At 36.7% G+C, this 15,064-nt stretch overlaps 1 protein-coding gene across 3 annotated transcripts in view; it reads right to left on the reverse strand.

Moving 5' to 3' along the window:
* The window catches only part of LOC126299036 (extended synaptotagmin-2-B), a 183,235-nt gene extending 169,129 nt beyond the window's left edge, over positions 1-14,106 (reverse strand). For 2 of the 3 annotated variants that reach the window (XM_049990677.1, XM_049990675.1), the window contains exons 1-2: positions 13,581-14,103; positions 8,788-8,829 (exon numbers count right to left, since the gene is read on the reverse strand). In XM_049990677.1, coding sequence (XP_049846634.1) covers positions 8,788-8,829; positions 13,581-13,871 — 333 coding nt within the window. In that variant the 5' untranslated portion in view covers positions 13,872-14,103. Of the gene's footprint in view, positions 1-8,787; positions 8,830-13,580 lie in introns of all 3 variants that reach the window. The other variant, XM_049990676.1, reaches the window with a different exon arrangement.
* Positions 14,107-15,064: the final 958 nt, after the last annotated feature.

The following is a 15,064-nucleotide window of genomic DNA, read 5'->3' on the forward strand; positions in this document are numbered from 1 at the left end:
AGATAGAATCCCAAATTGGTCCTATAGAGTATTCGACAAATGACCTGCCAAAGTAGGAATACTTCAGGAAGAAGAAAATATTCTAAATTTAACTAGCCCCACTCTTATCCATAATTCACTTCAGATCCCTTGAGCAAAAGTCATTAAGGAAAATGAAAAACAGCACAAAAAGGCAACAGAATTAAGCTATCCTGCATCATTCTCCTTAATTTGGCGCAGAATCCTACACAACATTCATATAGTGACCCTCATGGAGAAAGAGAATAGCTTCCTCAATGGCAACTAGAATACACTCGAGAAAAATTAGCAATGCAAACCCAAACTTGTTCTCTTCATGCACGAGATCCTAAAAGTCAAGGCCAGGAGTAACTAGCTGAATTCAGTATTTTTACAGTTTAGCAAAGTGTAACTCAGTTATCATAGTGACTTAAACTAAACACACACATAAAAGGGGAAAATGCAACAATCTTGGCCTGGCACATAAATGGCATTGGCATCGACAGAATTTTGTTTTGTTGGTATACAACGTGTACAATATCATACAAGCACGAACTTTATCTGTGGAATAGTTCTGATCATACAACTATTCAGAGTAATAGTGTGGTGTGTGTCATTCGAACCGAAACTGGAATACTGTGCCAGTACAAAATTCTTTTTATTGGATAGTTTATCGCCAACAAAAATTCATTAAAGTTGGTGAAAACTCATAATGAAGCTAATAGCTAAACTGAAAAAGGCTGTGCAGCAGGGGAGAACAACCTCTGTGCACATTTGTACAAGCATCAATTACTTTAATTTTGACACTGTATTCATTACATACGAGGTTCATTTGGTACATCTGATAAATATCCGTAAAATGTCAGGGAATTTTGTTAGATTGCATCAGTGTTGACAATGACTAAATGCACTGCACTGAAATGAATGCATTGATGGGGATGAAATTGATTATGGTGCAACTATTCTGTTAAGTAAGTATACTTCATATGCCCAAACACCAGAGTATATGGAGTTAAAAAATTTTCAATAAAATAAAAGGCAGTAATATATTTAAAATGGAAATGGGTTCACTGAAAAGATTGCTCTTTACTCATCTGGTGGAAAAGTGTTATTATTCTGTCGATGAATTCATTGAGGACAGCTTCACAATCTGAACACAGGGATTGTATTACACTTATTATTTTATGTACACGTAACTTAGAAATGTAAAATATAATGTAAACTTTTGTATTTCTCTTAAAAAAGTGAAAAAAGTTTCTTTTGTAAACCTTGACATGTCTCCTGTACATCAAATCAAATGAGTTGAAAATTGTATGTAATGAGATGAATAAACCACATATCACATATGTGCTGTGGCACCCTAGACATCCGGCACCAACAGTGCCATGCACAATATATTCATCATGCGGGTTGCAGCAAGCTCAACCTCTACAGTGTATACAATATGGAATTTCAAAATACTGTAACTCCACAGCCAGACAAGCAGAGAGCATAAACAGTACTCCGGCCAGATCACCAGGTCACATACACAATGACAGAGGTCACTGACAAACTGCACATCTGCAAGCATCTGCCATGTCATATGCCAAAATTAGGCCAGCAAGTATCCATCTGTGAGGCGACTACTTAGGTTGGCACTCGACACCAGCGGGGATTCTTAAGTGATCAGTGATGTGGTGGTTGAGGCTTTGCAAACTGCACTGCTGTTCTTCGAGACAACAAGATAGTGTCAGACAGAAAGTTTTTATTCCTGTCAGACTTAGATCCCTCAATACTTCTTCAGCAAAGTACACCATAAGAGGTTGTTAAGTGTTTATTCTCCTTCACTGAAACTTGGGATTGGACTTTGGTTCTAAACCTGAAACGAGAGATCTATTTTTTTTCTGTTTTAATCTAAATTTAATAGGACTTCAAGACGCTGCTCACCAAAGAGCATGTGACTACAGAAATCTAGTTCACTATTTTTAACATAAACCTCAAATGACATCAAGATTATGCTAACAGAAGAGTGTGTATCATAGCTATTTCAAGATCATGGAAATTATTATTTACTTTGTGATTCTGGGAATCTAAGTGGTTCCGTTATTTACACGTGATATTTATTTATTTATTTTTTTTTTTTTTCGCTTCACTTACTGAAAGACTAATATTCATTTTGGTTCACTTATTGAAGAACCATTCTTTCTTTTGTTTCACTGTGAATAATATTTTTGTGGAAATTGTGTTCAACAAACTTTTGCTTGTTCCCTATACCTGGGCTGTTTACTTTTGCCCGCCAGCAGTGGACACATCAATTTGAAATCTTGATCATTCATGCGCCTCAAGTTTAAGCACAATTGCTCTACATTTCCACACCTGAGTTACACAATTTCAGTTCCTCTGTGAGATGTGTCATGATCACTTGCTTGAGCAGTTTATTCATGATGTCTTTACTTAAATGTGCTTTGTAGCTCTTGGTACCTGGTTAACAATTTTTACCAACCACTGCCCAGTTTCTATGAGAATCCCTCAATGAGGATTGCCCTATTTCCCGTTGACAAATATACAGGTAACTCTCAGAAAACGCATACATGTGTTTCACAATGATGCAGTCAACAAAAAAACTTTGTAAAACTGAAGTACTGTTACACAAAAACATACTGGGTTAAATTAGATCTCCTCTCTCTTTCCCTCTCTCTCTCTCTCTCTCTCTCTCTCTCTCTTTTTGATAGAGGGGTGATCACTGTCAACTGTAGATCTTTCTTCAACATCCCTTCACTATTGTGCTTCTTTACATATGTAGATCATTGTCTACAAACATTTTCATTGAAGAATACCTACCAAAATCTTTGTTGTCAGCTTCATTGCACAGTGTACTACTTTGATTTATTCCTTCATACATACATAAATACTTGTTCTATAGACCATGAATATGACATTTTGTAATGATGTGGAACACGTCACTATAACGTAAGTTTTCTTTATACAAAGTAATTAAATATTTTTTTACATTTACTACTTTATATCTAAAAATTCATCTATTGAGCAATAGGAGCTGTTATTCAGACATTCTTTTAATTTGTTTTTAACTGTTGGATGGCTATCTGTCAGACTTTTAATGCTATTTGGAAAATGACCAAAGATTTTTGTGGCAGCATTTTCTGTGCCAAAGTCAGATTTTACCCAGAATAGTGAAGACTATCCTTTCTTCTAGTGTTGTAGCTATGCACTTTGTCATCATTTTTGAATTGGGATGGGTTATCAATAACAAATTTCATAAGTGAATATATGTATTGCTAAGGTACTGTGAATATACTTCGTTCCTGCAAGGTGATCTTGGGTGGGCTCCAGCTATTATTCTCATTACACATTTCTGTGCAATGAATACTTTTTTTCTTCAAAGATGAATTACCCTAAAATTGGTGCCTTATGAAAACAGTGAATGAAAATTGGCATTGCAGGGTAATTTACTGGTATGTTTATCACCAAAATTTGCAATAACCCTAATAGCATAAGTAGAGGAACCTAACTGTTTCAGCAAATCATTGATGTGTTTTTACAATTAAATTTCTCATCAGTGCATACACCCAGAAATTTTGAATATTCTGCCTTAGCAACAGACTTCTGATCAATGTCTGTATTTATCAATTGTGCTATGCCATTTACTGTAGAGGATTGTATGTACTGTGTACTCTCAAAATTTAGAGAGACCCCATTTGCAGAGAACCACTTAATAATTTTCTGAACAACATTATTTATAATTTCCTTGGCTAATTCTTGTTTGTTGGGTGTGATTACTATACTTGTATCATCAGCAAAAAGAACTAGCCTTGCATCTTTATGAATATAGAGTGGGACATCATTCTTGATACCTCCCAGTTAGAGGACTCTGCTGATTTTTATAGACTATCTGTATCATTAATTTCAACCTTCTGCAGTCTTCCAGTGAAATATGAATTAAACCATTTGTGTACTGCCCAACTCATACCACAATACTTAAGCTTATCTAAAAGATTTTCATGACACACACAATCAAAAGCTTTTGGGAGATCACAAAATATCCCAATGGGTGATGTTTGGTTAATCAATGCATTTAATATTTGATCAGTGAAAGGATATATAACATGCATTCTGAAAATCAAATTGACATTTTGTTAATACTTCATTTTTACAAATATGTGATGCCACTCTTGAATACATCACCTTTTTAAGACTTTTGGATAAAGCTGTCAGAAGTGAGATTGGGTGGTAGCTGTTAGCATCAGACCTATCCCCTTCTTTATGCAATGGTTTAACAATAGCATATTTCAGTCGATCTGGAAAAATACCCTGTTTCAGTGAGCTACTACATACATAGCTGAGAATCCTACTTATCTGTTGGGAACACCCTTTTAGTACTCTGTTCAAAATTTCATCAATTCCATGTGAGCTTTTACTCTCGAATGAAAGTATTATGTTCCTAACTTCCGTAGAAGAGGTGGGTTGAATTTCAATTTTATCAAATTGCATAGGTATTGCCTCTTCAATATACTGCCTTGCATTTTCTAATGAATAGCTGGAGCCCGTTCTCTCTACAACACTTAGAAATGATTATTAAAGACGTTTTCTAGTTCTGACTTCTTTACAACAAACTTCTTATCAAGTCTGACAGAAATACAGTCTTCCTGTGCTCTCAGTTGCCATGTTTCCCTTTTAACAATATTCCAAGTAGTTTTAATTTTATTGTCAGATGTGCTAATCTCAGACATAATGCACATACTTCTGGACTATTTAATAACTTTTCTTAATACAGTGTAGTAGTTTTTTAAAGGTTTCTCTGTTTCTCGATCATTAATCCTCCTAGCTGAAAGATACATTTTCCTTTTCTGTTTACAAGATGTTTTTTATCCTTTTAGTAAGCCATGTCTTTGTAGATGGTTTCTGACAATTATATTTGAGCATTTTCTTGGGGAAACAGTTTTCAAATTCACTCACAAAGGTATCATGAAATAGGTTAAATTTTAAATTAGCTTCAGGTTCCCGATACACTTTACCCCACTCTAGCTGCTGCAGGCTTTACCTAAAATTTTCAACTGCTAAATCACTAACCGAATGCACTATTTTGGAAGACTGTTTTGCATTACTGTATGGAGATGTGTCATATACTGTAACTAGCTGTGCATCATGATCAGACAGATCATTCTTAACGGGAAAAGCTTTTATTCGATTAAATTTGGCGTATAAAAACATTATCTATCAGTGCCCTGCATTCCTGTACCACCTGCGTAGGAAAATCAACAACTGACATCAAATTGAAAGAACCAAATATAACTTCAAGGTCAAACTTTCTATCAGACAATCTACATTGAAATACTTACAAACAATATATTGCTTCCTTCTGCCTGACAGACGGCACAACAAAGAATTCAACTTTTTTGAAAATAGCTGAAAATTTCCCTATGGGGACCTATACATGGTTACGATTATAAAAGTACCATTATTTAGCTTAAACTGACATGCAAATGCTTCTCTACACAAAAATGTTTCAGTTCCTTAAGTTTTCACAAATTTTAACATATATGTCAACTCCTCTCTCCATAGTGTCTCTACTTACATGTGCTGAAAGCTTATATCCACCTACATTTACCATTTCCATACCTGTGATTATATGATGTTCACAGAGGCACAGTACATCTATTCCACCCTCAATTTATGAAGCTTTTAAACAAACAAGAAGCTCATCTTCTTTGTTTTTTAATCCCCTGATATTCTGATGCAATATACTAACATTTTCCGCTGTGTTTTTAGGAGAATCTTGTGATATTTTAACATCTATAGTACCTGCCTGTCTGAGCTTCTAATTAAACTTAATTTCAATTAATGTTTGATGATTGGAACTAATCTTAGCACAAAAAAGAGGTACTCCCATCAGTTTCAGTGACCCCCTTAAAGATTTTGCTATCATATCAGCCAATTTACCCTTCCCTTCCCTACTGAGATGTAGACCATGTCTTGCAAAGTCCCCCCTACCAATACCATTAACAGGAACCAAACCTATGCTTGAGAAAGTAGCTACACCAAGCAGCTGATATAGCTCCATATTGACCCTCCTGACAGACCTGTTTAACTGGGGCTATCAATGCCACATGAAAGCAGGAACCAAGCCAACATTTGCATGGTTCATTGCAGATGCTGTTTTTACCAAATCACACTCAATATTGTAGCCCCACTCCCTATCAATACAGTATCCCTACCCCCCCCCCCCCCCCCCATTACCACAACATGATGACTTTGCTTTGTGATACACCTGCACAATGATAATATTTAAGGATCTACGGATCCTCACAGTATATATATTCACTTATGAAATTTGTTGTTAATAATCCAACCCAATTCAAAAGTAATAGCAGTGTGCATAGCTATAACACCAGGAGAAAGATGATCTTCACTATGCAGGGTTAAATCTGACTTTGGCACAGAAAGGGGTAAGTTATGCTGCCACAAAAGCCTTTGGTCACCTACCAAACAGCATCAAAAGCCTGACAGATAGCCAACTAAATTAAACGAATTTCTAGATGACAACTCCTTCTACTCATTGGCTGAATTTTTAGATATTAATTAAGAGGGGATAAAAACAACAACTTAAACATTAGTGTCATGCAATATTTTGTGTAATGTAATATCTTGTACAGACATCTTTTATTAACCCGACACGTTCCACATCATTACGAAGTGTCGTGTTCATGATCTATGGAACAAGTATTAATCTAATCTGTCACCTGGCTAAGACAGCACTGGGCTTGAAAATAGGACCTGGTACTTGTCCCCTAATTTTTCCTTCAATATCTGGCCCACACGTCTTCCATGGATACTACCTAACAACAGAACTTTCCTCCTACTTTATATTTCTTTTTCTTCTTTTCGAAACAACTGGTTTCCTAGTGGAAGTCTATTGGGTGCTAACTACAATTACAACTACTTGAGCCTCTTCCTTAGTTGAATGAGGTAGCAAGACAAATCTATTTTATGTGCCAATGATGAAACAGTCAGATACTGCTCTATTTCTGTGGCCCCTGCTCCTTGCCACCACTTCCCACCTGTCGTCACCCTTCTACCTCCTTAACCTCATCAGTTCCCCCCTAGTACTATCCAGTTTAGCCTTAAGAGCTCTAACGTTCCCTATTTATGAAATTCAATGAAATCAATGTTTTGTGCCATGCTAACTACCCTTTCAGTAGGAATAGTAATGTCAATATCCATTTTCTGGAACTGGCAGTGTAAGGCAGCAGTTTGCTACAAACAGCATTAAAATATTTCAAACTGATATTTTCCATGTATATATATTTGCCTCTATCAGCATGTTAATGTTGAACTGTCATGATAGGCTCTTGATGGGAACATTGTCATTTGAGTTCCATTTGGGTAAAGTTTTGAAGAAGTGTGACATATAGATCATCTTTATTGTTACAACAAACATTTGATCAGTGCACTTTGAAACAAAAATAATGCTGATATTTCCATTTCAAATAATAATGGCAGACGGTGCCCTTAGACTTGGTGAATGGTAACTATAAAATTTCAATTGTCTCCTCCTGAAAGGTCTCCTCTACAAATGAGTTTTTTTTTAATTTTTATTTTAGCAGCCTATAATGTGGCAACAATTCCAGAATAGACAAAAAAGATTGTATGGTTAAACAATTGTTTTCAAAATAAACCCATTTTGTTCAGTTTAAAAAGATTCTTTTAGTGCAAAACTGGTCAATTGCAATTTTCTTGAATATCGCTTTAAATTCTTTTATTCCAAGTTAATCTTTTAGATTTGTATTCACTATAAGGTTTATTTTACAAAAACCAATTGTAAGATCTGTAAATGAACTCTTAGCTTTAACTCAACATCCTATAGCATGCTGAATGTCAACGATGTGCGCAACTTCTCACTGTGAAACAAAACTAACTTCTTTTCTGATGGACATTGCTGTTTTATGCACCTTTTTACCTTGACAGACACACCTCCTTATCCTTCTCCTCCTTTGAATACAGAGTATCACATATACACCGTTACATCTCTAGTACAGTGATACGGCAATAAAACAGACGTGTGAACATAATATGTTAAGGTTGTCATTTTGCTGCTGCTGTTGCACTCCAAATGCTATTTAAGCAAGACTTGTGTTTAAGTGAAAATGCAGGTTCATATATACTTCCATTATGGATTTTTTCTGAATTACCCATCATGGAGGCTACTTTCAGAGTATGCTTTGAGGACAGTTATTCAAGAAAGTTTTTTCTCGACTACTGCCTGTGAGAATTGTAATTTTAGCACTCATTTCCAGTTCCCTGCAGCCTTACTTCTGGTAAACTTTTACATCTATCCCAAAAACATTACTGCAGATATCATGTTTAGAGCTGTATAAAAGGTGCTAAAGTATAAGAAAAATATTGCTATGACCATAGGAAGCATAGTATATGCCTAACTCAGCATACTACTGAATGTCACATTTTGCTTCAAGGTATCGTAATGATGCTATTTGAATTTCCAGAGCAAACGAAAAAGTCAACACGAAGTAAAACTTCCATTGTTATACTCTTTGGACAAGCAACACACAACAGTAGGCTAAACACAACTTAACCCCATACAACATTTTAATAACTGCAATACTTCCAAGCACTTGCTGTACTTTGCTTAGTTAAAATGACAAATACAGATTGCCATCAAACACAAATAGTAGCTCACAGTGCAGCAGTATTTGCACTGTACCCCACAATCTGGAAATATATTTTGGAAGCACAAACAAATAAAAATTAGAAAGACCACATGGAAAATTGCCTTACCTTATTAACCCATTCAACTCTTTCCACATCGGGGAAGAAGACCTGGAAGGAAAAAATAATAAATAAATTGAACAATTTAATTTAACATACATATAGCAAACATTGCACATTACCACAATAAGTCAGATTATTATTTATTTTTTGCTACATTTAAGTAAAATTGGCCACCCCCCTCCCCCCAGGGACCTTGCTGTCGGTGGGGAGGCTTGTGTGCCTCAGCAATACAGAGAGCCGTACCGTAGGTGCCATCACAATGGAGGAGTATCTGTTTAGAGGTCAGACAAACATAGGGTTCCTGAAGAGGGGCAGCAGTTGCAGGTCAGCAGTCTGGATGATTGACTGATATGGCCTTGTAACATTCACCAAAATAGCCTTGCTGTGCTGGTACTATGAACAGCTGAAAGCAAGCGGAGCCTACATCTGTAATTTCTCCCAAAGGGCATGCAACACTACTGTATGGTTACATGATGATGGCGTCCTTTTGGGTAAAATATTCTGGAGGTAAAATAGTCCCCCTATTCGGATCTCCGGGTGGGGACTACTGAGGAGGTGGTTGTTATCAGGAGAAAGAAAACTAGCGTCCTACGTATCCCAGTGTGGAATGTCAGATCCCTTAATTGGACAGGTAGGTTAGAAAATTTAGAAAGGGCAATTGATACGTTAAAGGTAGATATAGTGGGAATTAGTGAAGTTCGGTGGCTGGAGGAACAAGACTTCTGGTCAGGTGAATACAGGGTTATAAATACAAAATCAAATAGGGGTAATGCAGGAGTAGGTTTAATGATGAATAAGAAAGTAGGAGTCTGGGTAAGCTACTATAAACTGAATAGTGAATGCATTATTGTGGCCAAGATAGACACGAAGCCCACGCCTACCACAGTAGTAAACGTTTATATGCCAAATAGCCCCGTAGATGATGAAGAAATAGATGAAATGTATGATGAGATAAAAGAAATTATTCAGGTAGTGAAGGGAGACGAAAATTTAACAGTCATGGGTGACTGGAATTCGATTGAAGGAAAGGAAGAGAAGAAAACGTGGTAGGTGAATACGGGTTGGGGTAAGAAATGAAAGACGAAGCAGTCTGGTAGAATTTTCAACAGAGCATAACTTAATCATAGCTAACACTTGGTTCAAGAATCATGAAAGAAGGTTGTATACATGGAAGAAGCCTGGAGATCCTAGAAGGTATCAGACAGGTTATATAATGGTAAGACAGATTTAGGAACCGAGTTTTAAATTTGTAAGACATTTCTAGGGGCAGATGTGGACTCTGATCACAATGTATTGGCTATGAACTGTAGAGTAAAACTGAAGAACTGCAAAAAGGTAGGAATTTAAGGAGACGGGACCTGGATAAACTGACAGAACCAGAGGTTGTGGACAGTTTCAGAGAGAGCATTGGGGGAAAGATTGACAAGAATGGTGGAAAGAAATACAGTAGATGAAGAATGGGTAGCTTTGAGAGATGAAATAGTGAAGGCAGCAGAGGATCAAGTAGGTAAAAAGGTGAGGGCTAGTAGAAATCCTTGGGTAACTGAAGATATACTGAATTTAACTGATGAAAGGAGAAAATATAAAATGCAGTAAATGAAGCAAGAAAAAAGGAATACAAACGTCTCAAAAATGAGACTGACAGGAAGTGCAAAATGGCTAAGCAGGGATGACTAGAGGACAAATGTAAGGAGGTAGAGGCATATATCACTAGAGGTAGGATAGATACCGCTTATAGAAAAATTAAGAGACACATTTTGAGAAAAAGAGATCCATTTGTATGAATATCAGAGCTCAGATGGAAACCCAGTTCTAAGCAAAGAAGGGAAAGCAGAAAGGTGGAAAGAGTATATAGAGGGTTTATACAAGGGTGATGTACTTGAGGACAATATTATGGAAATGGATAAGCATCTAGATGATGATGATGAAATGGGAGATATGATACTGCGTCAAAACATTCCATTAGAACTACTGATAGCCTTGGGAGAGCCAGCCCTGACAAAACTCGTACCATCTGGTGAGCAAGATCTATAAGACAGGCGAAATACCCTCAGACTTCAAGAAGAATATAATAATTCCAATCCCAAGGAAAGCAGGTGTTGCCAGATGTGAAAATTACCAAACTATCAGTTTAGTAAGTCACGGGTGCAAAATACTAACACAAATTCTTTGCAGATGAATGGAAAAACTAGTAGAAGCCAACCGCGGGGAAGATCAGTTTGGATTCCGTAGAAATGTTGGAACATGTGAGGCAATAGTGACCCTATGACTTATCTTAGAAGATAGATTAAGGAACGGCAAACCTATGTTTCTAGCATTTGTAGACAGAGAATGTTGATTAGAATACTCTCAAATTCTGAAGTTGGCAGGGGTAAAACACAGGGAACAAAAGGCTATTTACAATTTCTACAGAAAGCAGATGGCAGTTATAAGAGTCGAGGGGCATGAAGGGAAGCAGTGGTTGGGAGGGGAGTGAGACAGGGTTGTAACCTCTCCCCGATGTTATTCAATCTGTATATTGAGCTAGCAGTAAAGGAAATAAAAAACAAATTCTGAGTACGAATTAAAACCCATGGAGAAGAAATAAAAACTTTGAGGTTCGCCAATGGCATTATAATTCTGTCAGAGACAGCACAGGACTTTGAAGAGCAGTTGAACAGAAGGGACAGAGTATTGAAAAGCAAAATAAGAATAATAGAATGTAGTCTAATTAAATCAGGTGATGTTGAGGGAATTAGATTGACACGTGATGGCAAGAAAAGCATTTCTGAAGAAGATAATTCTGTTAACATCAAGCATAGATTCAAGTGTCAGGAAGTCATTTCTGTAAGTATTTGTCTGGAGTGTAGCCATGTATGGAAGTGAAATATGGACGATAAAGAGTTTAGACAAGAAGAGAACAGAAGCTTTCAAAATGTGGTGCTACAGAAGAATTAGATGGGTAGACCACATAACTAATGAGGAGGTACTGAATAGAATATGGGAGAAGAGGAGTTTGTGGCACAACTTGACTAGAAGACGGGATCGGTTGGTAGGACGTGTTCTGAGGCATTAAGTGATCACGAATTTAGTACTGGAGGGCAGCGTGGAGGGTAAAAATCGTAGAGGCAGACCAAGAGATGAATACCCTAAGCAGATTCAGAAGGATGTAGGTTGCAGTAGGTACTGGGAGCTGAAGAAGCTTGCACAGGATAGAGTAGCATGGAGAGCTGAATCAAATCAGTCTCTGGACTGAAGACCACAACACAAGTAAAATTGCCTTCTAAGTTTAAATGGCATTGTGTGTGAAACCTGATGGGGAAGTACAATCCAGAATCTCACACTTTTGGAACCAAGAAACATCCACCAAGACCTTGAAAGATTATCATGTAATATCCTGTTGATGATTAAGTTGTTGCAGATGGGGCCACAAGCTTGGGCTGCAAAGGACATCAAACCTAGTCCAAAGTTCAATAAACATTATAAACACAGTTTAAATAAAAACAAACAATGTGAATGCAAATAATGCACTAAAAAGGTGTTTTTTTTTAATAATTTCAATTGAGTACCTCTATAATGAGGGAGTAAATATTCTAATACTGCATCTGCATATAATGCAAACAATGTACAACTTTCTTCATCAAAGTCAGAACTGTAGCAAGCTGCTCACAAAGTAAGCACCGTACACATTAACATAGACGTGGAAGATGTTTTTGAGTAACGAGAGTAATTTTCTGTTTACTCATTAGAAGTCAATGCAGATGCTATTTTCACAGTGCTTAACGAAAATGATTTTTGGAATTTCACAACCATCATCAGCAAGTGCAAAGTGGGATTTTGTTATGTTACTGACAGCAGTCAGCAGAGAGGGGTATAATAGTGGCACAAAGAAATTTTGACCAACATTTACAAGCGTATTTGCAAATGGCTATGTGCATCAGAAACTTGGGTTCTACATACTAATTCTCGAACTGTACCACTGAGAACAGTGTTTAACAACAATTTCGTGGCATGTTGTACAACTATGATATAGAGGGAATAATTTTTCCTTTTTAATACATGTGTTGTTGGATAGGATTCACCTTTAGCAAAACACAATTGTGTTCTTTAATACAAACATGCTTCACTACTGTTGCAGCATCTTCAGTGGGCTTTTATTTTGTGGTTTTCCTGACGTATTGCGTTTCTACAGCGACCTTTTTTTTTTTCCTTCACAGTTTGTATCTGCAACCACTTACAAACTGTGAAACAAAAGAGCCCATGTAGAAACATTATACATCAGGAAAACCACACCATGTGGTAAAAAGCCATAAAATAATAGCCCACTGAAAATGCTGCAACTGCAGTGAAACATGTTTGAGTTAAAACACAAAGTTATGTTTAGTAAAATGCGGACCCTATCCAAAAACATATGTATTGTTAAAGCAAACGCGGGAAATATAGCGCTTCAACACCAATATGATTATTTTCCTTTTTATTTTACTTCCGTTCTTCGAAAATGCAACGATTAGTTCTAATAGATGTAGCATAAATATTGTCCATATTTTTAAATTTAAGCAACATTAATTTATAATGCTTCCAGCAGTGTGTAGTTCGGAACACAAAAGAAAATATTTGGCTATTTGTACTTCACTATTCTCTCAACCATGTTGATTCCACGGATATATTAAGTTTAAGAATGACAATGCAACGATTGCGCTTTAAACATCCCGGTTTCATGCCAGTGACGGAACAGACTGAATACAAACTATATCCGACACAAAACAGTTATATCAAACAAAATTTACGGAATGTCTGGGATTAACATTTAAAAAACTTACCCAGCTTGGTAGTTCGTCGACTCTTGCCAGAATTACTTCTTTTTCCTGGCACAATGCTGATGCTTTGGCAATGTTTCGTTGGAGTTCTTTCTCTTTTTTCCACTCATCTCTTATGACAGATAATACGATAGGTCCTATCAGCCACGCTATACTGAATTCCATGTACCCAAGAGCATACACCAACGCAACTGTCCCTAACTTTTTTACAAAACTATACATAACATGCATTATGTTCACTCCCCCTATACGTTTTGGGGCATCTGCGGGCTGCTCTTTACTTGGTGCAACCATTCTGCCCGCTGACGGAAGAACTGTCAAAAAGCAATTAAATGCAACTCCGCCAGATCAACAAATGCAAGTGGAAACTGAAGAACACAATGCACCTGTCACTGCTTAAATAACCACACCCACTCCATAAACCGGGTGTCACAAATCCTCGTTGTCTGACGTAATATTTATTATTAAACACTTTGGCGGCAAAGTAGTTAACTGACGACACCGCAAACGCGCAAACTACTTGCCACATAATCGATACGCATCGACACAGTCGAAAGTTTTAAGATCGATTCATACATAACGGAGCGGAACGTCAAAATATTATTTTTAAATTTTGTACATTCTTTGCATGTAGCCGTCCAGCTAACGACTTTTGCACACGTGATTTAGAGATTGAATAATAAATAATACTTACATATAGTAATGGTACATAGAATAGTCTTAATATTCTTAATATACTACGTTTTGCAGCAGAAGCCCTGCACCTTAAAGGTCACGGAGTGAATATAAACAATTATTTACTAGGAATGCTTTGAACCCTCCATGGAACAGTTTTCCTTCAGAAGTTTTTCAAAGTACTAGGCAGCTTGTTGAGCCCTCTCCGTTGTCAGTTATTTTTAATTTTGTAATTGCTTTAAGAAGTCACCCTTGCTTCTCGTCTCATAATATGTGTATCACTTCACTTGCTTACTTTGTTGGTGTTGCTTACAAACTATACTAAGTTTATACAAATATAAGGAATATATTATTAAAATTTTTATGTACTCTGGATTCACAACTGGACTCCCTGAGACTCCGTCCATGTGTTAATGTAATTATTCTACTCTCCAACCTCAACGTTCTATTCAAGTGTAGATTTGCTGCATAGCTCCGCAGTTTAGTCCCATTATTAAGAAAAGGATAAATTGTGCTGTAGCATGGAATTTTTAAGATTTGGGTTTGGAACTATTTTTTCCAGCTGAGGTGTCAGATACTAGGGACTGCTGATTTTCTCGCATATGGAATCAATGTAATCTGCTCATCGAAGATTTTTGATCAGGTGGATACCAGAAAACTTAATGTTATTTGCAGCTATTGACGTAATACCACAAATATTATTTCACTTCATAAGAGATGGTTGTTTTAAATGTTAGTTGCTGGATTTTGCTGATGTTAGTGTTTAAACCTTGGCGTCGAGAATACCTTGTTATTTACGTCTAGTCCTCAGT

The sequence above is a fragment of the Schistocerca gregaria genome, chromosome X, assembly GCF_023897955.1.
Source record: "Schistocerca gregaria isolate iqSchGreg1 chromosome X, iqSchGreg1.2, whole genome shotgun sequence".
In the NCBI taxonomy this organism is placed as follows: Eukaryota; Metazoa; Arthropoda; class Insecta; order Orthoptera; family Acrididae; genus Schistocerca; species Schistocerca gregaria.